At 44.9% G+C, this 24,445-nt stretch overlaps 1 protein-coding gene and 1 long non-coding RNA gene across 2 annotated transcripts; both read left to right on the top strand.

Annotated features, from left to right (window-relative positions):
• The first annotated feature begins 8,427 nt into the window (after window positions 1-8,427).
• On the top strand, window positions 8,428-20,045 carry LOC132466605 (inositol hexakisphosphate kinase 2-like). Its single transcript, XM_060063871.1, has 5 exons — window positions 8,428-9,452; window positions 13,142-13,334; window positions 15,448-15,626; window positions 16,308-16,483; window positions 16,938-20,045. Exons 1-5 carry the CDS (start codon window positions 9,176-9,178, stop codon window positions 17,601-17,603), a joined length of 1,491 nt encoding a protein of 496 aa, XP_059919854.1. The 5' UTR covers window positions 8,428-9,175; the 3' UTR covers window positions 17,604-20,045.
• LOC132466838 (uncharacterized) lies at window positions 9,475-11,277 on the top strand. Its single transcript, XR_009527927.1, has 2 exons — window positions 9,475-9,597; window positions 9,636-11,277. It is a non-coding gene; the product is annotated as an uncharacterized LOC132466838 (long non-coding RNA).
• Window positions 20,046-24,445: the final 4,400 nt, after the last annotated feature.

Below are 24,445 nucleotides of genomic sequence, written 5' to 3'. Positions count from 1 at the left end.
TAATATGTAACTTACTTGCTCCTTTTAAGTAGGCCTATAAAATTGCTTGGGGAGTCCAATTCCGCTACTGAAATGCAATTAACACAATTAAACGAGGATAAACGCTATGTATTTTAGTTGATTTATTTCTTATTGATAATAGTTGATTAATAGTTGGCAGATATATTCAAGTGAATATTTCACTGAGGGGCGGCGCCCTAGCGCCCTCCACTGACCAACCGCCACTGGCGAAAACGATCTCTTCCCCTCTGTTTCCTTGCCAACGTTTCAGGAATTTCTCCGTAAAGACGGACTCATTGCAAGCACGCATCTAGCTGTAGAAACACTGTAGTACACATTCAAGGCCTCTATGTGGCGCTGGTTCTCCACCAAAAAAAGAAGTCGAGGCGGAGAATGCGTATCAAGCCTGCGCGCTGTATACAAGAGTCGAGGATGATAAAGCAGTTGTTAAACCGAATCTAGATCAAGGGTCTCAAACTCATCTTACCTTGGGGCCGCTGGAGGTAGAGTCTGGGTCAGGCTGGGCCACAACAAGTATTCCACAGAAAACATTTCATAGTGGTCGGTGGAAACCGGGACACTTTAGCGTCCTTTGGCTTTTGTCGGGACTCAGGACACACAACTCAAAATTGGGACTGTCCCGGCAAAAACGGGACATCTGGTCAGTGGTCACCCTATCACAAGTGATAAAAAAGTGTGGCAAGCGACTCAGCAAAAATGTGCGTTTGACAACAACACGCGGGCCGCAGTAACACTAAACTTTGATGTCAAGTAGGGGGCCACAAAATATCATCCTGTGGACGTAAATTGGCCCCCGGGCCGCGAGTTTGAGACCCCTGTCTAGGTTGAGCAGAAAATGCTTTCTAATTTACAGTTAGTAGGGGAGAGCCAGGTCGATTGAAACACGGGACAATTGAAACACAGCGATTTCCTCGAAAACCACGCAAGTCTTTGCGTTACCAAGTTCAGCACCCGTCACTAAGATCAGCACGCAAAAGAGGCAAGCACGCTGGGAGGAAACCGTCACATCAATCGACTTTACCCACTGAAGCCGGAAGGCATGGAGTACGATCAACCACCTCTCAGGGCAAAGCAGCAAACCCAAGCCATGTCTCGTAACTGCAAACTCTATCGCAACAGTGCTTGTGGAAAATGGGAAATGGGGAGACAAGAGTGCCGATGCCAAGCGCCACACCTACGAGGTTAATAGGGGAATAAGAGAAGCCACTGCATCACAACCTGCCTCATCTGACCTCTCTGGACCAGTTACCATAGAACAACTTATGGACGCTATCATGTGCCTGAAAAACGGCAAAGCTCCTGGGATAGACTTGGTCCACACAGAATTCCTCAAGCACTTGGGGTTCCATGCTCTTAACTGGCTACGCCTGTTCCTCTCAAACTGCCTGTCAACCCTAACCATCCCTGCTATCTGCAGAAAGGCCCATGTGGCTGCTATCCTCAAACCCAAGAAATCTGCTGAAGATCCGAAGAGCTACAGGCCAATCTCATTGCTCTGTATACCATACAAGTTGATGGAGAGAATAATCCTGGCGCGTATCAATGACATCGTTGAGGCAAACCTCCCACAAGCCCAGGCAGGATTTCGCAAAGGAAGATCAACGACAGATCAAATAGTCAGATTAGTCAACGACATAGAAGGAGCGTTTCAGAAGAAAGCGAAGGTTGGAGTTGCCTACATCGACCTCACAGCTGCCTTTGACACCGTGTGGCACCGTGGTCTTTATTTTAAGCTACTACAAATGATCCCTGATGTGAAGCTTGTGAAGTTTATGATGCTTATGCTCCAGAACCGATCATTCTATGTTACGACCTCAAGCGGTAAGCGAAGTAGAAATCGCCAGCTCCGAAATGGCTTACCACAGGGATCTGTGCTTGCTCCCATTCTCTTTAACATCTACACTGCGGACTATCCCGCCACCTCTTCACTAAAGTACCTCTATGCGGACGACAGCGCAATTGCAGCCCAAGCCAAAACATACGAGGAGATCCAGAGCATCCTAGAGGCTGACATCTCTACTCTCTGCAACTACTTCCGCCTCTGGCACCTGAAAGTAAGCGAGTCAAAGACTGTCTGTTCGGTCTACCACCTGTCAACCCGACTTGCCAAAAAGGAGCTAGAAGTGAGAATGGAGGGCAAGAAGTTAAGATTCGATCCTGCACCTGTCTACCTGGGTGTCACCCTTGATCGCAGCTTAACCTTTGGGCCTCACCTGAAGAACGCTGCAAACAAAACATCCAAGCGCGTCAACCTAATAAGGAAACTCTGCGGCCTAGACTGGGGAGCCAGTTTTAAAACACTGCGCACATCAGTCCTCGCACTTGTGTATTCCACTGCTGAGTATGCCGCAGCGGCCTGGTCTCACAGTGTCCACATCAAATCAGTCGATGTTGTCCTCAACGAAGCTCTGCGCATCATCTCAGGCACCATGAAACCAACTCCAAGAGAGATGCTACCTGTACTATCCGGAGTCCATCCACCAAAAGTAAGGCGCGACTTCCAGATCCTCAAGCTTGCGGAGAAGGCACTCCAGCCTGGCGGAAATGACATCATCCCAGCACCGCAGAACACACCCCAAAGGATCACGAGGCAACACTTCGCCACTAGAGCTGCGGATCTCTTAAGGTCTGGCCCTGTCTCTGAGACATGGATGGACAAGAGGTGGCAAGATGAATGGAAGGACGCAAACACCAACCTGCACGCCTTCGTCGCCACCCCTTCACCAACACCACCTGGACATACTCTCCCGCGGAAGGCATGGGTTCGGCTCAACTGCCTCCGAACAGGCTGGGGGAGAACCCAGTCCTTCCAGAAAATGACCGGATCAAGCCCCTCAGACACCTGCCAATGTGGGGCTACCCAGACGGTCTCACACATAATCAACGAGTGCCCGACCTTTGGCGCCCCACATGGCTGTAGAGGCCTGGTACAGCTGGACGGAGAGACACTGAACTGGCTGCTGAATGTAGCAATCCCTGTGTGATAGTTCCAAAGGAAATTACACGAAAGAAGAAGAAGCACACAAGACTGACCAACCCCGGGAAATTTTGTGTAATGACGTCATACCGTTCAAATGTTATCCCCGCAAACCTGTTTTTGAGTGAGGCAAGTAAAATCTTCTGTGAGGTAGTTTTTTTGTAATAAACAGTTGTGTTTTTTGTTTCATGGCAATGTCAGAGTTTTGAAGTTAAGAGGCAAAAAAGGTGCCAGTAGTTGCTGTCGGGACGATTGAAACACTTGTTTCAAACGTCTGCACGTCACCAGTTTGTTTACAATAAATAACAGGATGTTAAACTATGTATCCCTAAACATGACTTAGGACAGGGAAATAAGTAAATTAAATTATATATAGTCGTTGTTTAAATTATGAGAAATTATGTGAAATTTTAGCAATGACGAGTACACTAGTATGCTGTCTGCTATGTTGCATAAAAACCAGAGTAAGGTCAATAGTTTCTGTTTAAAATATGCTGTTTCATTCGTCCCGCATATGTGTTTCAAACGTCCCGATAGGCGGGGCGTTTAAAACAAATGTCAACTTACGTTCAAAGTAAAAAAAACAGCGCGATCATCCAACATGTATTAAATTATACTTGTAACCAAGAGAATACACATGTGAGTTGTTGATCACATGATGAAATTATTTGTATAGGCCTACGTAACGTCATCTTTGAAAAAGACGTTAAACTGAAAAGTGTTTCTATTGAACCGGCTCTCCCCTAATTGGATTTACCAAGGGGCTTTATTTAAATCTAAAAATAATAATATAAATCAAATCAAACAAAACAAATTAGACGGAAATCTCACGTTGCCACCTGGTTGGGGGGGGATGATGTCATCGTTTGCGCATCTGGCATCAACACGAATCCTCCTCGTGCCCACTGCCTCCGTCCGTTGACTGATCCCCATTGACTTTGAATGGGTACGGACACACAATGCATTGTGGATCCGTTCGCTCCGTCAAAAATGTGAAAAATTTGCAACTTTTTCAGCAGCGACGGACCCGTCATCCAATCAGATCGCGTATGCAAATGTGTGCAATGTCTCGGGCCCTGACGACCCCGGAAAGCTCCCCCATCCGTCAGCCAAGCCTTCCGACGTCCTTTGACTGACGGTGCAGTGGGCATGAGGCGTAACCATGGACCTAAGGCGGATTAAAAAATGGCGGCCATACATTCCTTTGAAAACTGCTAAACGGCGCAGGAGAGATTTGCTTCCGCATCATGGGAGCCAGCCACGCCCTAGTGCATGACGTGCCGAATGCAGAAATATTCTCGTTGTCTAGCATTGTTAGCATTGTAGCATCATAAGCGAGAGGTCTGTCTACACATCCCTCGGAGACTTTAAGTGATAAAAAGTCAACACATTGCCTAGAAACTATCAACGCCATTCATGTTAAGTAAAACGAAAACCTCGGACACGAGAAGTTAAAGGAGCCGTGCACTGAGCCCTCTCGGATGCCGGGCCGAAACAACATTCGTTTCACTACAACTCCTTCAGCTGCCCGACCCTCCTTCTCCCGCAAAAAAACAATGGCTAATAAAACGCTTGAGGTGACTTCTGGGCCCCTGGAATCGAGGGACCCGTACACAGCCCACGTAAACATCTGCAATACCAGGCTTGGCCACTGAGCACTGGTGGATTGCGGAAGTATGCACTGCACCAGGGGGGCTGATCCTAACACGAAAACGCAGGGCAGTTTTTTCTCTTTTTTCACCCTCGGACCTGTTTTCAAAAAAGTGAAAACGCCTGATCCGTCTGGACCGTCTGCCCAAACGCACAAGACTTCTGCGTTTTCACAAAAAAATCGTTTCTGTGTGGACGGGGCCTTATGGCGGTTTTCACCCTTTTGGACACTCTTGTCCTCATCTTGCCCTCCAAAAAAATCTTGTCAGAAAGGGAAATCATGTTTGCTCTGTATTAAACGTATTGATTGCTCTTCCTATCATTATCACGCCATTACCGCCACAAAAAATGTGGCGCGTTACTATAATTGGAGCAGTTTTTTCATCAGACCAACTAGATCTTTACGGTTGTTCCTTGGTTAGTGGGCATGAGACAATCGCATAAATGATGATGATTGGCTGAGGTAGAGTAAAATTTCATGGTAGGCCAATCAGAGGTAGAGTTGGGCGGGTGTTGTTTACACAAATTCGAAAGCACGTAGCCTATAGTAGGACACACAACGACACAAGTGAGTCAACGAGAAACAGGAATGGCGAGCCCAAATAATCCAAAAGTAGCCTTCTTTTAATGGAATATAGATAGCCATTACTTTTCCATTCAAACATCTTTCAACGTTGCATGCTTCCATACATTCCATGCTTCCCTGCATGAACATGCACGTGTAGTTTAAGTTCCGTTAACGAGGAAAGGAGGTGGGGTCCAAAATCTCTGACACATTTGAGCATTTAAAAATACTTGAAAGTAGCACAATAGTGACTTTCCACAGTAACTAGTTATTTTTATAATTTGTAACTGAGTAACTAATTTAGTAACTTTTTGGGAGAAGTTACTAATAACTCTAACTAATAACTTTTTTTTAAGTAATTTACCCAACACTGGTGGTAAACGATCAGGTCAGTTGTAGCAAGCGACCACTTTTGCGGGTGCAGTAAACGTTTCCATGGCACCAGTGAGCTCCACCAATCAAAGACGTAGGGTTACACTTTAAGATCGTTGGTAGTGTAGTGCTTCTAAATAACATCATGAATAAAACATGTATACCATCGTTTCACAATATAAATATAGCGTAGTAAGCATACTTTGGATGGTTAATTTAGGCTTTTAATCAAAAGCTCTATGGAGAAAATTAATGAGATCTTTCCTTCCGGAACCACAGTGTTGCGCTCTATAGGGCCTCCCTGCTCTGCAGGTATACATATTCTCCTTTTGGTTTCCACACTCCCATTGACTTTAGAATGAATGTGCAATGATTTGCACAAATATTGAATCCAAGTTTTACTTTTCCACAAAAACCTAAAATGTCTTTTTGTCCATACGAATTATGTAACATGACTATCTAACATCGGCCTGTAAACTTTTGGGTGGATTCGCCGATCAAGTGACCAACGTAGTTTTGAGACAATCTCTTTTTCTCTTTTTAATTTTGAGACAAATGTCTCTCTCTCTCTCTCTCTCTCTCTCTCTCTCTCTCTCTCTCTCTCTCTCTCTCTCTCTCTCTCTCTCTCTCTCTCTCTCTCTCTATTCAATACATTTCCATTCAATTCAATTAAAAAAAGTTTTATTAGCCTGATAAATAAACAATTTACCTTGCCAAAGCAGGTGAACAATAAAGAGGTCAAAGTATAAAACGTTAAATACAAAATATATATACATATCAGATATTATACAAGTACTCAATATATAAAAAGTACAATGTTGTATTTTATAAAAAAATAAATTAGTATTTTCTATTAACAGAAAAATTAAAGATACACTCTAAAACACAGTATTTACAATATGGAGGTTGTATGCAATAGTTTAATCAATGTGGAAAAAAAGAGTCCAGGCGGATGAGTCTGTTTATGGGGAGTTTGAGGTCCTTCTCTCATCACAACTCTCTCTTTAATTGTGTGTGCGTGTGCATGTGTGCGTGTGAGACGTCCTTAGGGGGGGGGGAATTAGGATGATTCCAGGGGCGCAGCACTGACGGGGGCGCCCCAGAGGACACTGGTGGAATTATTAATGCAAAAAAAAAATATATATATATATTTTTCGTTTTAAATCATCAAATGAAGGTGTTTTGTTGTGGTTTGTTTCTCAATTTTTACAAAATCATTAGAAAGTCTTCACCCTATTATCACCCCTCTCGTTTGTCATTATTTGGTACAGCCCAAGTCTTACGCTACTGCAGAGCAAATTAGCAGCCAGGCAGATCATTGTGAAGCAAGTGCAAACTGCTAGTGTCTTAAACTAGCAGTCTAAAGTCAGTTTGTGTGTATCCCGGTCGGTGAAATGAAGAAGTCAGGTTGTCAGGGGAGGAAAGAGAGAGAGGAAAGAGCTCAATGCGGTCGACAGTTCGTCACCCAGTTTTATTTATTTTTAACAGTCCATACTGCTTACCAGCATGATGATAACATTTATGTAAACAGATTTTGAATATTTTGATGGGCTGCATTACAATATTAGCTGACATTAAACTAAGGATACTTACATTTTAGCTGACTTTTAAGTTTTAAATCAGCTAAAATTACAAGTAGTCTACCCTTAGATTAATAGCTACTATTTATTGTAGGCTAATGCAGCAAATCAACACATACAAATACATATTTAGTCATGCCCAGCTCAATCCAATCAAATAGACTGTTGTTTAATATGTTAAATAATATGTTAAACAACAGCATTACTGTTAAACAACAGTAATATGTTTAATGTGTTGTTTAATACATTGTTTAATATGTTCAGAATAATTATGAGACATATTCTGAATTATATGATGTATCTTAGAGTCAGGGCCCTCTTCAAGCCATGATGAACCCACAGAAGAAACCAGTGAGGTTGAAATAGAAGAAGGGGAAGGAGGACAGTCTAAGTAGAAGCAGCACTGTCACAGTGTTACGGTTGGTGAAAAGGTTGGTTAGGACCCAGGATGCAGAGACAGAGACAGTACGGACAATCCACGGTTTATTGTCAGTAAAGGAGAACTCAGAAGATAACCAGCGGGCAAGGCGAAGACATGAGCGGGTAGGCGTAGCTGGCGGAGGCACCGGAGAGAGTTGCGGTCCGGGGGTAGTCCACTGGCGAGGAACTGGCGAGAGGATAACACGACGTTTAGGAATCACAGAATCGGGTTAGGGAATCGATGGTCAATGTACACACATCAGCCAAAATACCAAATGAGACGGAATAATCTGGCGCCGACGAGAAGTCCCCGCCAGGCTTAAGAAGGCGTGTGATTGGTTGATGAGGTCCAGGTGTGCCACGTTGCGGTGCCCAGCTCCGCTCGCCACGCCCCTCACCTGTCTAAGAACCAATGCCTGGAGAGCAAATCATAGAGCAATCGCGACACACAGTCTATTATCTTATTTCTGTCTATAACTACATAACTACAACCCAGGTAAATGTGTAACTAAATACTAACTAACTATCTAGTGTACAAAGTAGCCTCGGTAAGTAGGTAGGTTTATCATTTTGTTATTCAGTTGTTATTCATTTTCTTCTGATGATAATGACTACCCAATTTTGACCCAGTATTACCCAATATTGAATGATTATAAAATGTGAATGAATATATTACATAAAAAATGTAGGCTATATAAAATTTTATTTTTTTTGAAAGTATATATATTTTTTGGGTTGGGGGGGGGGGCTCCATAACTGAATTCTGTCAGGGGGCCCAGAATTTCTAGGGACGTCCCTGCGTGTGTGTGCGTGTGTTTGCTAACTCGCTCTCTGCATACTCGCTCTCCCCTCCCCCAAGCCTCCTCCTCCCTGTCTTTGTTTGCTCTCTCCTTTCCCTCGAACGTTCACCAGTCAACGCTCTGCTTCTACCTCTTCTGATTGGCTGATCAGGCAGACAGTAGGCGGGCTCAGGGCCAAAAATCTGCTCTGCCTCTTCTGATTGGTGGGGGTGCAGGCTCAGCGTCACGCAGCAGGAGGTCTAACAGTGTAGAGCGAGTTGAGCTGTCAGACGCTCTGAAACTGCAGTGGAGACATCAGTAGGACCTGTTTCTCTCTGCCACTGCAGCAACGGACTAAACTCCTAAGCCGTTTGTTTTGGACTCTAAACCGACGGGGAACACGCAGGAGTCCAACTGCTACGCAAGGACACAAAAAAAGGAGAAGTGGACACAGCTTCGCCGAGCTGAGCCCTTTTTTTCCATCAAATCTTCGCTTTCCTGCGTTGCTTTGTTGTTTCACCAGGAGGACCCCTTCCCCCCGCTCTGCAACAACCAACAGCCCCTCCACTGAGTACACGGATGGGCGAGTCCTGCTAGAGACCACAACACCTGAACAAACGCACATAAAGCACCTTCTCCGGCAGGCCACACTGTATCTCAGTGAGTAGCTCTGCGTGCGTGGTTGTGTGCGCGTGCACGTCTGTGAACGTGCACAGCTCCTCTCTGCCCGGAGACGACTCCCTGCCACGGTGTGTGTGCACGCTTGCAAGGAGGCTAATGCCAGCGGGAGCGTGGTCGGGACCAGAGGAGGATGAGTCCGGCTGTGGATGCTCAGGGCCGGGGGGGCTCGGGCGCAGAGCCGCCGCAGAAACTACTGCAGCCGCAGCAGCCGCTGCCACAGCCGCAGCCGCAGCACTGCTACCTGGAGAAGGGGGTGATGCTTGAGCCCTTCATCCACCAGGTGGGGGGGCACTCGTGCGTGCTGCGCTTTGGGGAGCAGACCATCTGCAAGCCCCTCATCCCCCGAGAGTACCAGTTCTACAAGAGCCTGCCGCCGCCCATGAGGGAGTTCACCCCGCAGTACAGAGGTACAGTACACAACACAGCACAGAGGTACACACACACACACACACACACACACACACACACACACACACACACACACACACACACACACACACTACACAATACAGCGGTACAGTTCACGACACAGGTACAGTACACAAAACTGGGGTACAGTACACAACACGGGTACAGTACACAACACTGAGGTACAGTACACAACACGGAGGTACAGTACACAATACAAAACGGAGGAACAGTACATAACACGGAGGCACAGTACACAATACAGAGGCACAGTACACAATACAGAGGTGCAGTACACAATACAGAGGTGCAGCACACAATACAGAGGTACAGTACACAATACAGAGGTACAGTACACAATACAGAGGTACTTTACACAACACGGAGGCACAGTACACAATACAGAAGTATAGTGGGGGTGCAGTACACAATACGGGGGTACAGTACACAACACAGGGTTGCAGTACACAACACAGAGGTACAGTGCACAACACAAGAGAGGTACAGTACACAACACGGGTTCATGTTTAGCGAACTGATTGGGTTGTGTGGCTGTTGTTACATTCTGTTGGGTGGCAGTGGTTCGTTTCTGTTGTGTGGCTGTTGTTCATGTCTGTTGTGGGGCTGTTTTTCCTTTCTGTTGTGTGTCTGTTCCCCTTCATCATGTTAGCCACCACTCTCTCACAATCTTAATAAGTAATTTGGCGCAATGATTACAGTTCCTCTTATTTGCTTTGGCTTATTCTTGAAACAACAAGTGTTGACATTCTCAGACGCCACCTGCATTGGTCAATGTTGCTTCTATGGTACAGCACAAAAGCATGCATTACTAACTCATAACTCTTAATTCAAAACAAAGCTATTGTTTCAGATAAAAAAAAAAAACTCAAAATTAACCCCCTACACATTCTGCAAACAATGGTGGTCAAATGTTTAGATGTTGGGTAAGTATGGCAGTGGACCCTGGAAATGTTTCTTTCATCCACATCTCAGTCTTCACAGACACTGAATGTTTTCTCTACTAGAATGACATTTTTGTCTAGCTATCTGAATGCTGTTGTGTATCAAACGGAATGATAGCAATCCTTGAACAGTTCAAGGATTTACATTACACACTTTGCACTCACATTTCCGACAATGGAATCAATCAGACAATCAAATCTGTGCTTAGTGGTCTGGAGGTTTGCAGATTTTGTTTTGAACATGTTTATGATAATTTTAGAATTGTCTCCACTCCCAGATGTGGAGGAGACATAGATAACCCGCTCCTTTAGAAGGGAGGCTTTTTACATGTTGAACACCATGTCTCCAAAGGGCCTCAATATGTATTTTATTTTGACCTTAGACCTTTTCTTTGATTGTTCATGTTTGGTATATAGCCTGCAATTTACACTTCCTTCTCTGCTTATATATGAGGAATACATCAATGTGCATTTTGTTTAAAAAAAAAGCTTATTGTGAAGCATACAGTTAAAAAAAAAATATATATTGTTATTATTATTATTTATATTATTAATTGTATTATTGTTATAAGATTATTATTTGTTCTTTATTATAAATTATTCTCTTTATATTTTATTATTTATAGATATTTTCTTGATGTGTCATTGACTCTTATGGATTTATGCAATGCATGCGAGCCAGTATCTTCGGGTGCATGTTTTGCCATTTGTCACTTTTTTGGGTGCGCCCTGTGGATTAGACAGGTGTCACCATTTGGGTCATGTGATATAAGTCATCTCACCCCTTTTTTTCAATGCCTGATGGAGATCCCTAGAGATGTAAAAGTGGCCTGTTAATAAATCCACTTCTGGAGCATTTAAACAGTGTGCAGACCATCCCTTTTTTTCTCATTTCAGAATTGTGCCAAGCAATTGAGCAAAACGATCTTGGCGTCCTTTATTTGTGTCGTATGTTAAGGGCTTGACCTGCTGAGGGTACTGTAGCAGGGACCACTTACAACCCCCAGGTAGCCTACAGACGACGTATGTAAGATGCTACTAGAGAGAGGGTGTAGTTGGGTGGCCGCTGGCCAGGTGTTTCTGTTCCAGTCTCTGGGCGGACCCTGCCTGACGAGAGAGAGAGAGAGAGAGAGAGAGAGAGAGAGAGAGAGAGAGAGAGAGAGAGAGAGAGAGAGAGAGAGAGAGAGAGAGAGAGAGAGAGAGAGAGAGAGAGAGAGAGAGAGAGAGAGAGAGAGAGAGAGAGAGAGAGAGAGAGAGAGAGAGAGAGAGAGAGAGAGAGAGAGAGAGAGAGAGAGAGCGCAACACAATACCAAAAATGTGATAACGCACACTGGATGTATGTGTTGACGTAATGGACGGTGTCCCTTTACAAGGTGAAGCAGGAAGTACCAGATATGTGAACTGTTGGTGGACCGGTTAAGGTTTATATGCTGTGCTCTGCTTAGTCAAACAGACACTCTGACACAACGCACCAAATGCACATACTCAGCAGATATTTTCCACCATTCTAAATGATTCAGAGAGCGTGGCAGGTGATATCTGAGCTATGGTGACATCAGCCAGTAGGAAAAACACGGGTGCGGGGCTGTGAACAGACGAGGGCTGTAGGGTAGTCTTCCCTCTGCCTGCGTCCTACCTGCCTACTGGTCTGTCCTCCTGGTTGGAAACCAAACACAGCCCTGATTCGCACAAGCCCCTTGGGAGCATGGGGGGGTGGGGGTGGGGGTGTGTGTGTGTGTGTGTTTGTATGTGTTTGTATGTGTGTGCGTGTGTGTGCGTACAGAGGGTGTCGGGGGAGGGGCTTCTGCTTACTTTACCTCTTTAATGTCTTGTCTCTGGCTTAATGTGTCTCATCTGGCTTCCCATATACCAGTAGTAAAGTCTGATAGGACCCACATGAAATTATGTTTATTAGCATTAGTTTTTCGAGTTTAGGTTCTCGATTTCCATGTCAATACATGGATTTATACTTTGGAGTTTTTATTGAAATATTGCTCATCGTTCTTTCCCATTCCCACGGATTCTGAATGCTTGAAATTAGAAAGTGCTGTAGGAGTCAAGAAGCGTCTGTGTGTGTGTCTTTCAGGGGAGTTGAGAGAAGCACTGCACGTTTAATTTTACTGTCTCATCAGCTTTACAGTAGAGGGTTTGAATGCCCACAACTTTATATTGTTTAATCTCTCTCTATCTCTATGTCTTTCTCTGTGTCTCTCTCTGTGTCTCTCTCTGTGTGTGTCTCTCTCTCTCTCTCTGTCTGTCTGTCTGTCTGTCTGTCTGTCTGTCTGTCTGTCTGTCTGTCTGTCTGTCTGTCTGTCTGTCTGTCTGTCTGTCTGTCTGTCTGTCTGTCTGTCTGTCTGTCTGTCTGTCTGTCTGTCTGTCTGTCTGTCTGTCTGTCTGTCTGTCTGTCTGTCTGTGTCTCTCTCTGTCTCTCTCCCTCTCTCTCTGTGTCTCTCTCTGTCTCTCTCACGCTCACTCTGTGTGTCTGTGTCTCTCTCTGTCTCTCTCACGCTCACTCTGTGTGTCTGTGTCTCTCTCTGTCTCTCTCACGCTCACTCTGTGTGTCTGTGTCTCTCTCTGTCTCTCTCCCTCTCTCTCTGTGTGTCTGTGTCTCTCTCTGTCTCTCTCCCTCTCTCTCTGTGTGTCTGTGTCTCTCTCTGTCTCTCTCCCTCTCTCTCTGTGTGTCTCTCTCACTCTCACTCTCTCTGTGTCTCTGTGTTTCTCTTCAGGTGTAGTCTCTGTGAGCTTCGAGGAGGATGACGAGGGTAACCTGTGCCTCATTGCCTACCCGCTCCACAGCGACCAGGAGACCAAGGAGCTGGCGGTCGATGGCCAGCCCAAGAACAAGATTCTCCAGTGGGTGAACGACAACCAGGCCATGGAAGTCTGCAGCCATAACTCCCAGAAAGACAAGGACGAGAGGTGAGAGGGAGAGAGGGGAGGGTGGACATAAGACGGCGGGTAGGGGTGCCTAGCTTTAGAGTTGTCCCACAAATCACACTTAAGATTGATACATACAGGGTAAAAGGTCTTACTGGTGGGGTTTGCCGTCAGACCGGGGGTAATTATAATAATATATAATTAATAAATAAGCAGCTTTTCAAGATAACACCTGGAACAGGCAATTTTAACTAACCAAATATTAAAAAATAAATAAAGTGCTAAACAACATTGTCAAAACAACAACTGAGCAGTCAAATAATTAGTGTAATTTTAACTATACAAATATTAACAAATTAAATAAAGTGCATGTCTAACAACAACTGAATATATTCAAAATGTATATATATTTTTTAGATCTTAAAAAATGATTGATAAATATATTCACTTTCTTTCGCTTCATGTTTGTTTAAAACAATCATGCTGCTGGAGAATGGCATCTGCAAGCGTGATAACACCAACGTGGCCAGCACTAGTAAACTAAAGTGTCTGCAAAGGTTTCAAATCAACAATTGTCAGACTGGCCTTATAAAGACACTAATTAAAATCCCTTTCTGAAAACTTCATCCATCAACTTGAGCAAATATCTTGGTAGAATATCTCAACAGAATGTAGTTTTACTATGTTGTAACATAGGACTGCTGGATTAGGGTTAGAGAGAATGCTATGTCTCCAGGATGGTGACGGGAGCGTGTGGAGAGCTGGCTCACACTGACGTAAAGGCTGATGCAAACAATCCAGCAAGTTACTGGAGGCTGGCAATGCTCCTGAGAACAATATGTCAACAACAGTCACGCACTGAGCTCCTCCTAGCTACTAGGACAGCGTACTATACTAGCCCATTATGCTGCTATTAATACTGCTACGGTGACACCACAGCACAGGGCGTTGGCATCGGGACAAAGGCTTCACAGGACCCAAGATAAGCACAATGGTTCCCACACACACACTCAGACAACCACAGGCACACACCCGTGCTACCTCACGGCGATAGGCCCCAGCTGCAGAGCACAGTCCCGTTCCAAGTGCCAGGGCCACGGAGTAATATCACACTCAACTCTTTGTAGACCAGTCAGGAATCCAACCCGTGCACTTTCTGGCAAACGACACCTGCGTGAGCGCGCGTGTCACTCATGAAGATATCCGGAGGTGCAGACTTGTACTCAACGCAGAGGTGAAGGGACTATAATGTCTAGCATTGTTTATTAGAAGTGAGAGAAGTTATATAGTGGTCACCCGGGTCATGTATAACAATCAAAACCATGAATTAACAGACCTCTTTTGTGTTTCTTCTCTTTGAGTTATTCCTTGCCCTTAAGAGATTTCAGGCTTAGGGTTTGTGTTGTAACATGTTGCCTGTGAAACCCTTTGAGACTAAATGGGATTAAAGGCCCCTGCCGACTAGGATCCTCTCAAAGTCGGGGATGACTTTGGCGGTTCAAACTGCACGTCTTGCCTCGCTGTTGGGTCCGTACTGCGACTGGGACATTGTGGGGGTTCCGCACATGATCTTATCTGAAACAAGCATTTCGAGCACAGTTAAAAGCCTGTGTTTTTGCTGGTGAAAGGACAGCAGTTGTTTGAGCCATTTCTGATTCCAAGGAAAAGAATCCTGGGTTTGTGTTTGTCAAAAATGGGTCCTGAGACCCAACATGACATGACAATCAGTATCACCTCCCCTCCCCCCCTGACTGTTTCAGCACAACTATCGGGGGGATTGTCGCCTAGTGTCAAGGTACCTTACGGGCTTTACCAAAACCATGGACTCAAGCTGTTGTTGTACCCCTGGAATGGGGGAGTAATTGATCACGAGTGTGATACAGTGTTTCCTCAATCGTCACCTTATTTCTATAAGGAAGTTACCGGGATTTCCCCGGGTACGTGGGCGGAGACAAAAGCATATAAGATCTAAGAAATCTGCATATCACAGATTTAACAATTACCCAATAAGTATCACAGATAAACATTACCCAATAATAAATAATAAATAGAGTAAAACATAACCCAATAATAATAAACCCAGAGATACATGCCCTGTTTTTCCCTTGTATTTTCCTGGTAAAAGCGGACTCCTAATCCTTCCATGTGGTTCCAGTGTCCAGCGTCGGGCGGAGAAGGTGGAGCTGGAGTGGCTGCAGCAGGCGGAGGTGCTCTACTACCGGCTGGAGCGCAGCAAGAGCAGCGCCCTCACCCAGCACAACCCCTGGAGCCTCCAGTGTCACCAGAAGCACCTGCAGACCATGAAGGACAACGCTAAGCAGCGCAACCAGTACCGTATCCTTCAGCTGCCTGCGTGTGTGTGTGTGTGTGTGTGTGTGGACTTAACCGTAGCATACGACCCTGTGTTAACCTCCATACGATTTAATAAAACAGAACCTTAGTAGAGGAGGTCTAGTATCATTTTGTCTTATAAGTGTAGAGAATTGATGCTGTCTAAGGCCCTTCACAGTCTCACATCGAGAATTTATTTGACCGGTTCAAATCCCATCGACTGATAACCCGTCAGATAAACGGTCAATAAACGAGCTTAGCCCTTGTTGTGGAGGCCCAGTGGGGCTCAATGGTCCCACCAGAGCTGAGCTTGTTGTCTTGATGCCTCGCCGCCAAGGTGGCCATGGTCTTGCCCATCGGAGAGTAATTCCTTTTAGAGAGTTGTTCTCTCTGTCTCCAGCTTCACATGCTCCAATGACAGGCCTGGTTAAAAATAGCCCCGGCCCCCTTTCATTGGATATGGTTTGATGAGGCTCCATATCGTCTGGGATGTTGTGATCTCCTTTGACTCCTGATAGTCTCTTTGCCGTGTCCAGGTCACTGCTAATGGGTATCATGTTGTACAGTCAGTGGGGGGGGGGGGTCCTGGTGTGATTGAGGGTGATCTGCTTTGGGGCGGTGCGGTCACGTCCGAAACATGGGGGTGTTGTCCCTTGACCCTTGACCCCCCCGGCCTCCTCCCAGGGTTCATCCTGCTGGAGAACCTGACGTGGCGGCACGCGGTGCCCTGCGTGCTGGACCTGAAGATGGGCACGCGGCAGCACGGAGACGACGCCTCCGAGGAAAAGAAGGCCCTCCACATGCGCAAGTGTCAGCAGAGCACGTCGGCCACCATCGGGGTGCGGCTGGGGGGCATGCAGGTAGGCCTCTGGGGGGTCTCCCCCCCCCCTCCCAGGAGGACGGGGGCGGTGGGGGGCTCAGGCCACTCTCTCAGCCGTCTATGGGACCTGATTACCTCACTGCCTCGTCGCCCTGGTCCCACCGGGCTCAGGGAGGCTCGGCTTGAGAGGGAACTCAAACGAGTGTGTTACGCCATACACTACCGTTCAATAGTTTGGAAACAGGAGATTAAATTTTTTAATCCAATTCATAATATTGCATCAATATTGACAACATGAATCTGGTTCCTGTTTACCAGCAATCAAACCAAAGTGTGTTTTCTCAATGAGACTGAATTAACTGTTGAGCGTCCCAATAACTCTCTCTCTCTCTCTCTCTCTCTCTCTTTCTCTTTCTCTTTCTCTTTCTCTTTCTCTTTCTCTTTCTCTTTCTCTTTCTCTTTCTCTCCCTCTTCCTCTTCCTCTTCCTCCCCAGGTGTACCGCTCGGACTCCGGCCAGCTGATGTTCATGAACAAGTACCACGGCCGTAAGCTGAGCCTGCCGGGCTTCAAGGAGGCCCTGTTCCAGTTCTTCCACGACGGGCTGCGGCTGCGCGGCGAGCTGCTCTCCCCCGTCCTGCGGCGGCTGCAGCAGATGCAGGCGGCGCTGGCGGCGTGCGAGTCGTACCGCTTCTACTCCAGCTCGCTGCTCATCATCTACGACGGCGAGCCGCGCCCCGGGCACGCGCGCCGCCGCCGCTCGGAGCACGGGCTCTCCGAGGAGGAGGAGGAGGAAGACGAGGACGAGGACGATGAGGACAAGGCGGGGGACGAAGGGGCGGGAGGGTTGGAGGAGGACAACGAGGACGGCGAGGGCGAGGAGGTCAGCGTGGCGGGAGCGCTCGGTTTCGCGCACGGCTCCCCGCCGCCCGGCAGCACAAGCGGTGCCAGCGGCGGCACGGCAACCGGCCGGCAGAGGGCGGGCCCCTCGGACCCCCGCCGGCCCTCGGTGGACGTGCGGATGATAGATTTTGCCCACACCACGTGCCGGGACTACAGGGAGGACAGCGTGGTCCATGAGGGCCAGGACAGCGGCTACATCTTTGGCCTCCAAAACCTGATCACCATCATCTCAGAGCTGGAGGAGCACAGCTCCGACTAGACCCCACTGCACACACACATGTACACAGCCTTAAATTACAAAGACACACACACACACACACACACACACACGTATAGAAACACATAAGAAACACATAGATGCACACAAACATATAACCAGCCTTACATGCACACATACACACACACAAACACTCAAGCACACTTTTGATCCTTCTTGGAACAAAAGTATGACTGGTCTCTGCACAAGGGGAGAGGTTGTACCTGGGGTTTTGGTGTCTCCGGTCCGGTTGTGTCGAGGAGACTCCCAGCCACCTGACGGCCTCCCGGTCAGCATGTTTGGTGCTTCTTTGCGTCGCATTCACGCGTGTTCGTCTTTGGGATACTAAGGGATTCTTTATTTCAGTTTTGTTTAAAGTTGTTAACTTTTAAGGTTCAAGGTTTATAAACCCCGAAGCTTGACACTACCTCCTGCAGATAGGCCCCAGCCTATCTAATAGGCTCAGTAACATCCCACTCGGAGTAATATCCCACTCAAAACGCTTTTTAGACCAACTGAGACTCTAACCCTGGCCCTTTCTGGCTGAAAACCCCCCGCGTTGGTGCTGGTATCGTTCTGGAGGTTTCCCGATAGTGTTGGTCTAAGGGATTTGGTTCTTGTGTACAGTGACTAAGCCAGCGTCCAATGACTGGCACCCCTTCCTATTCTTTTTTTGTTTTGTTTTTTGTTTTATTTGTTAACTTTAAAAGTTCTCGGTTAAATCCTCCGAGCTTCATGTTAATCGCAATAGAGCATCGCTGAAGTCAGGGACAATAACAGCCCCTTCTCGACCCATGCATCCTTCCCCCTCCACCCTTAGCTCCCTGTCTCATTCCAAAGAAAGCGGCAGACATTTGGTTGACCATCCCGCACATGGACACTGGGTGCCTGTTGTGGGCTGTGGTTGAGTCAGCCAGACAGACAGACAGCCAGACAGACAGACAGACAGACAGACAGACAGACAGACAGTGGTGGGTTTGGTATTGAGGCGGTGGATGGCAGAAGGACCCGTGGTCTGTCTCCTCCTCCAGCTCCTTTTCATCCAGCCCTCCCCTCAACCCCCCCCTCCCTACATTTTAAAGAGACTATATTCATATAGAGTTCAGAAACAGATCCTATAGAGTTATTTATTTATTGACTTGTTTCCTAAGATAAAACTAAAAACAAAAGCTAAAAACAAAATAAGAATGTCAATGAAGGACGCTACATTCCATGTTATTAATGTGACAATAATGATATTAATAAATATTGTTATTTAACATGTTCCAGATACCTCTATCTTGTATATCTGTGTTGTCCACCGCTGGTCAGAAGGAGAAATAAAGACTTGGTTTGTGGAAAACCATCTTGTCTTGTTATCTATTGTCAGGCAACTCCTTTAGTTTGTATGATGATGATGATGATGATGATGATGATGATGATGGTGAAGAACTGCAAGAACTGCAACTCAATATTTCTTGAGTGCCAATCCCATGACTTGCTGAGTGGAAAAATTGTTGAAGCGTACCATTGCGCGTCTGCTAGCAGCCCTGTTTTTAGTAGCATGTGACAGATCTGCTCCAGGATTATAATGGCGTATGGGTCTAAAATAGCACTGTGGGCTTCCTGAATGTCATGTTTTCAAATGTGTCTGTCCCACCCCTAATAGTCCTCTCTACTTTTACATAATAACATTGTTCGTAGGATATATGGCACTATTTCTAATATATGAATCGCCAATAGCTCCCAAAGGCTGGTTTTGACTAAAAGTATTGTTTGGGAAGGGGTTTGCTCTGAATGTGTACCTCTCTATTCAACATTGAAAAAATTAATCTAAATAGACATCCACCAAGATAAGCAAATGATTGTATGTATATGTGTCTCTTCCTGGGTGGGCAGTGGTTGTTTGGAGTTCATTGGATAACGCTGTTATCAAGTGACTCTGTGGTGATGTAGGCCAGCTTCTGGTGCTCTGGGGCAATCTGGAGTCTCTAATCTGTAGCTAAAGTCAGCTAGATGAAGCGCTCTAGGCTGTGTGTGTGTGAGATATTTTGTTATACTGCCCTGTTTAATGCAAATCTGATGTATTTTTAATGCTGGAAAATGGACAGATAAGAGAGATGTTGACGGACTGACACTGTAGAGTGAGCGAGGTTCCCTAAGCTGGAGCAGAAGACCGATGGAGGGTTAGTCAGGTGGTGGTGGTGATGGGGGGGGGGGGGCACTGTGGGAGTTGTGTAACAGCACAAAGGTCAGTGTGTTGTTTGTGCACTCATTCTGTCATCCTATTGTGTGGTTGTTTATGTGTCATCATAATAATCATCATTTTATTAGATATAATATATTTTATCGATCAAGTTTATATCTATATTTCATACAAATGTATGTGTGGAGGTATTGTAAGTCTATATATGTGCTTTTCAATACATACATTAAACCATACACGGGTGTTATGCATGATTCAGATTCCAGTTGATATTGTCGGTTCTTTGAGTTTGTGTGACTGCGTGTGTGGCTGTAGGACTGGCCCCTTTCATGTTTAGGATTGCATGTTGCATGGAGTCCAGTGGCAAGCAGCGTTTAGCGTCACTATGGCAACAGTGACAGGGTTATGTGCTTCAGCTGGAATCAGCAGGACAGAAGAGAGTCCTACATGTTCAAACTGGAGGAGTTGGAGCCTGAACCAACTGAAGTGTCCTTAAAATAGCCACGAGGACAGAAATGAGTGTTCGCTCATGTTATGGTTTAAAATAATATCTGTTCCGTTTCTCAATGTTTTGATAAAGGCTCAATCTTATTAGTTTCGGAGCTTCTCTTTAAAAATCACCTAATTTCAAAAGGCCTGAAGGATAACCGGTTTGAGGATGTGATTTGAGCATTTGCTAGAGTGGATTTGTTATTCAAAGCAGGCTTTTATCAACAACCACCAAACAACATGTTTTTATACAAATAGGCTTTAATTTGAATACTGAGTTCCTAGTTCTGCTCGCCTGGCATCTCTTGTACAAATACATATACAAATGTGTATTATTTTGGAATAACCCCAGTTAATTTTCGAATTCCAAGGGCTTTGTCAATAAAGTTACATCAATGGCGCAGACCAAAATGCCTCTTGCAATTTGATAGACCTGGCTAAAATCAATCAGAGCACATAACGTCTGACATTGCTCTGAGGTTTGTTAAACTTGGTAAATGATTAGTGTTTCTTATCAACAAAAACTTCAACCACTCAGAATTCGAAAAGATTCTGAGAGAGAACACTTTGGAGTTTGTTTAATACTGTCTCGATAGGGGATTAAACACACCATACCACAGCCATCAACTGCAGCCATCTTGGTTGTCTATGAAAATCAAATCCACAGCGATCCCCCAGAGCGCTCCTCTTTACCAGATCGCATCAAACCTGCCTCATGTAGATAACCGGTTCTGACTGGTCTGACTCAGGCCAGGTCGGCTGGAAATCAGTGTGATCGGGACCACGTAGCAGATGACACTGGCTCAAATGTGACATCAAGCTGACACTGCTGGCATGGCCAAGAGGCCTGCTTACAGAATGCGGGCCATGGCAATGATGGCACTGTTTATGGGATGGCACAACACATGTGGGCCGATTGTGGATAGGGTTATGGGGGCAGATCTTCCTCATATTAACTTGCCCACATATGTTCTCTAACAACAAATGTCTAGCCTCACCCAACATAGCAAAGTCGGCCTGGCCCAGTTAATCCATTTCCAGCCGGCCCACATGCAGCAGAGAATGACAGGCCATGAGTGGTCCACATCTGTTGCGTCGAAGCATGTCCATGGATAGGCAATAATGCTACGGTATCTCAGCCAACAGTATGTCCACAGAATGCCTTATGCTGGACCAGAAAAGGTCCAACACTGGCACCAGATGTCAGCCTCAAGTATACCTTAGTCAAGCCTCGTAATAACAAGTCCCCCTATTTGGCCCAGAATGCCCCCACTCTGTAAAATAACAAAAACATTTATTCAGCTTTTAGTTGTTGCATTTGGAAATATTAAGTACAACCATAGAGCTAAGACATTCTTAATAACTGGCAAATATATGATCTCAGATTCAAAGAATATAATTCTTTAGAACTCTGAGATTAAATGAGTTAGAATTCTGAGACTAGAATTAGAATTCTGAGAATAAAGTCAGAATGCTGACGATACAGTCAGAATTCTGACTTTAAAGCCTGACTTTATCCTCATAGTTTTGACTTTGAACCCGGAACAAAAAAATAAATCACATTTTGCACAAACCTCTTCCGCAACAAGAAACCCTTGTTTGTCTTTAATATTCAAAGCAGGGGGAACTGGTTTCAGAAAAATAACTCAAAAACAATTATTTGTATGTTGCATGCACTGCATGTTCAGTTAGAATAAGAAGTCCACAGAGGGGGAAAAGAGACAAGAGGTAATTAGCATGTTGCATAACTGCTCCATGGTCTGCTCTGGGCTCACGGAAACAGACATCTAAAACCATTGCACATTCTGGCCTTCATTACCATACTGAAGAACCTGGGGGACAAACACACCAACAGTTGACCAGCTCCTGCTGGATGCACCCCAAGGTAATGTGCGAAAGATCATCTACTTATTTTACAGACAATACATTATATTGCAGCAACTTAGTCCAGGATTAAATGGGTTTTGGTCAACAAGTCATTGGGAAATGTCTCTTGAACTACGCCGCGGTATCTCAGCCAACAGTATGTCCACAGAATGCCCTATGCTGGACCAGAAAAGGTCCAACACTGGCACCAGATGTCAGCCTCAAGTATACCTTAATCAAGCCATGTAATAACAAGCCCCCCTATTTGGCCCAGAATGCCCCCACTCTGTACAATAACAAAAATATTTATTCAGCTCTTAGTTGTTGCATTTGGAAATATTAACTACAACCATAGGGCTAAGACAATCTTAATAACTGGCAAATATATGATCTCGGATTCAAAGAATATAAATCTTTAGAACTCTGAGATTAAATGAGTTAGAATTCTGAGACTAGAATTAGAATTCTGAGAATAAAGTCAGAATTCTGACTTTAAAAGCCTGACTTTATCCTCATAGTTTTGACTTTGAACCCGGAACAAAAAAATAAATCACATTTTGCACAAACCTCTTCCGCAACAAGACACCCTTGTTTGTCTTTAATATGCAAAGCAGGGGGAACTGGTTTCAGAAAAATAATTCAAAAACAATTATTTGTATGTTGCATGCACTGCATGTTCAGTTAGAAGAAGAAGTCCACAGAGGGGGAAAAGCGACAAGAGGTAATTAGCATGTTGCATAACTGCTCCATGGTCTGCTCTGGGCTCACGGAAACAGACTTCGAAAACCATTGCACACTCTGGCCTTCATTACCATACTGAAGAACCAGGGGGACAAACACACCAACAGTTGACCAGCTCCTGTTGGATGCACCCCAAGGTAATGTGCGAAAGATCATCTACTTATTGTACAGGCAATACATTATATTGCAGCAACTTAGTCCAGGATTAAATGGGTTTTGGTCAACAAGTCATTGGGAAATGTCTCTTGAACTACGGCAGGCCTATTCAACTAGCGGCCCGTGGGCCAAATGCGGCCCCTCTTAATTTTTTTCTGGCCCACAAGAGGTTGCATGCAAAAAATAAATAAAATAAAGGAGAAAAATAGTTTCATGCAAATCAGGTTTCTGTGTGTAGCCGGTGATACTAGCCAGTATCAGTACCCCACAATCGGGAACTGGCATCACTTATTCTGACAATGTTTGGCTCAACCGATACGTGTGAGTCTAGCTTTTCTCATATGAATGCCATCAGAACAAGGGCACGTTGCTCCATGATCTATAAGAAGCTGCATGAGTGTCTCAGGATGAGCCAAACTAGGCAAACAAGGCAGTGCAATCTTTCTCACTGACTCACTGGCTCAAAATGTCTCATATGTACAGTAGTTCTGTTTTGTGATGATTCAAACAACATTGTTGAATTCTAAATACGTGTCCAAAATATGTGAGAACAAAATCTTTTATAATGATACGATTAAAAGTGAAGAAGGAAGGAATGCGTCTGACAAGTTTATTCCCTGTAGTAGCACTATATATATTAAGTTAACACTACTTTATGTACGATTTATTTGTAGCGATTCATTCACATAGTTTTACTCGGTGTGGCCCATGAACCCCCAGTGGTTTTCCTTTTCGGCCCAATTGTTAAGGAGGTTGATTAGCCCTGAACTACGGTATCTCAGCAAACAGTATGTCCACAGAATGCCCTATGCTGGACCAGAAAAGGTCCAACACTGGCACCAGATGTCAGCCTCAAGTATACCTTAATCAAGCCATGTAATAACAAGTCCCCCTATTTGGCCCAGAATGCCCCCACTCTGTACAATAATAAAAACATTTATTCAGCTCTTAGTTGTTACATTTGGAAATATTAACTACAACCATAGAGCTAAGACATTTTTAATTACCGGCAAATATATTATCTCATATTCAAATCTAGTATAATTAACAATTGTCCAATATGATGGTTTTGCATTTTACACTTATATCATATAATAATATATACCATCCAAAAAGTTATAATTAGAATATAGAAATAAGAGAATGCAAAGAAATATCTTGCATATAATAATAAAAAGGTTTTTTGTGGAACCAGGAATTGTTATTATATGGCAAATAAACCAAGTCTGAATTAAATGAAAGAAATAATAATATTAAACTGTAACATGACTGGAGAATGGAATTACTAAGGTTCAGAAATACAGCATCATGCATAAAAACATAGTCATTATCCTTTCTTCATATTCGTTTGACCAACAAATACAAAATAAACAACTAACAAAACTGAAATTGTGACTTTCAAGAGTCA

The sequence above is a fragment of the Gadus macrocephalus genome, chromosome 1 (assembly GCF_031168955.1).
Source record: "Gadus macrocephalus chromosome 1, ASM3116895v1".
Taxonomy (NCBI): domain Eukaryota; kingdom Metazoa; phylum Chordata; class Actinopteri; order Gadiformes; family Gadidae; genus Gadus; species Gadus macrocephalus.
The sequence above is the reverse complement of the archived record's forward strand: the minus strand, read 5'-3'. Positions and strand labels throughout refer to the sequence as shown.

Coding starts and splice junctions, on each gene's coding strand:
- LOC132466605 (XM_060063871.1), top strand. CDS start 9,176: ATGAGTCCGGCTGTGGATGCTCAGGGCCGGGGGGGCTCGGGCGCAGAG. Junction 13,335..15,447: donor CAGAAAGACAAGGACGAGAG/GTGAGAGGGAGA, acceptor ATGTGGTTCCAG/TGTCCAGCGTCGGGCGGAGA. Junction 16,484..16,937: donor TGCGGCTGGGGGGCATGCAG/GTAGGCCTCTGG, acceptor CTTCCTCCCCAG/GTGTACCGCTCGGACTCCGG.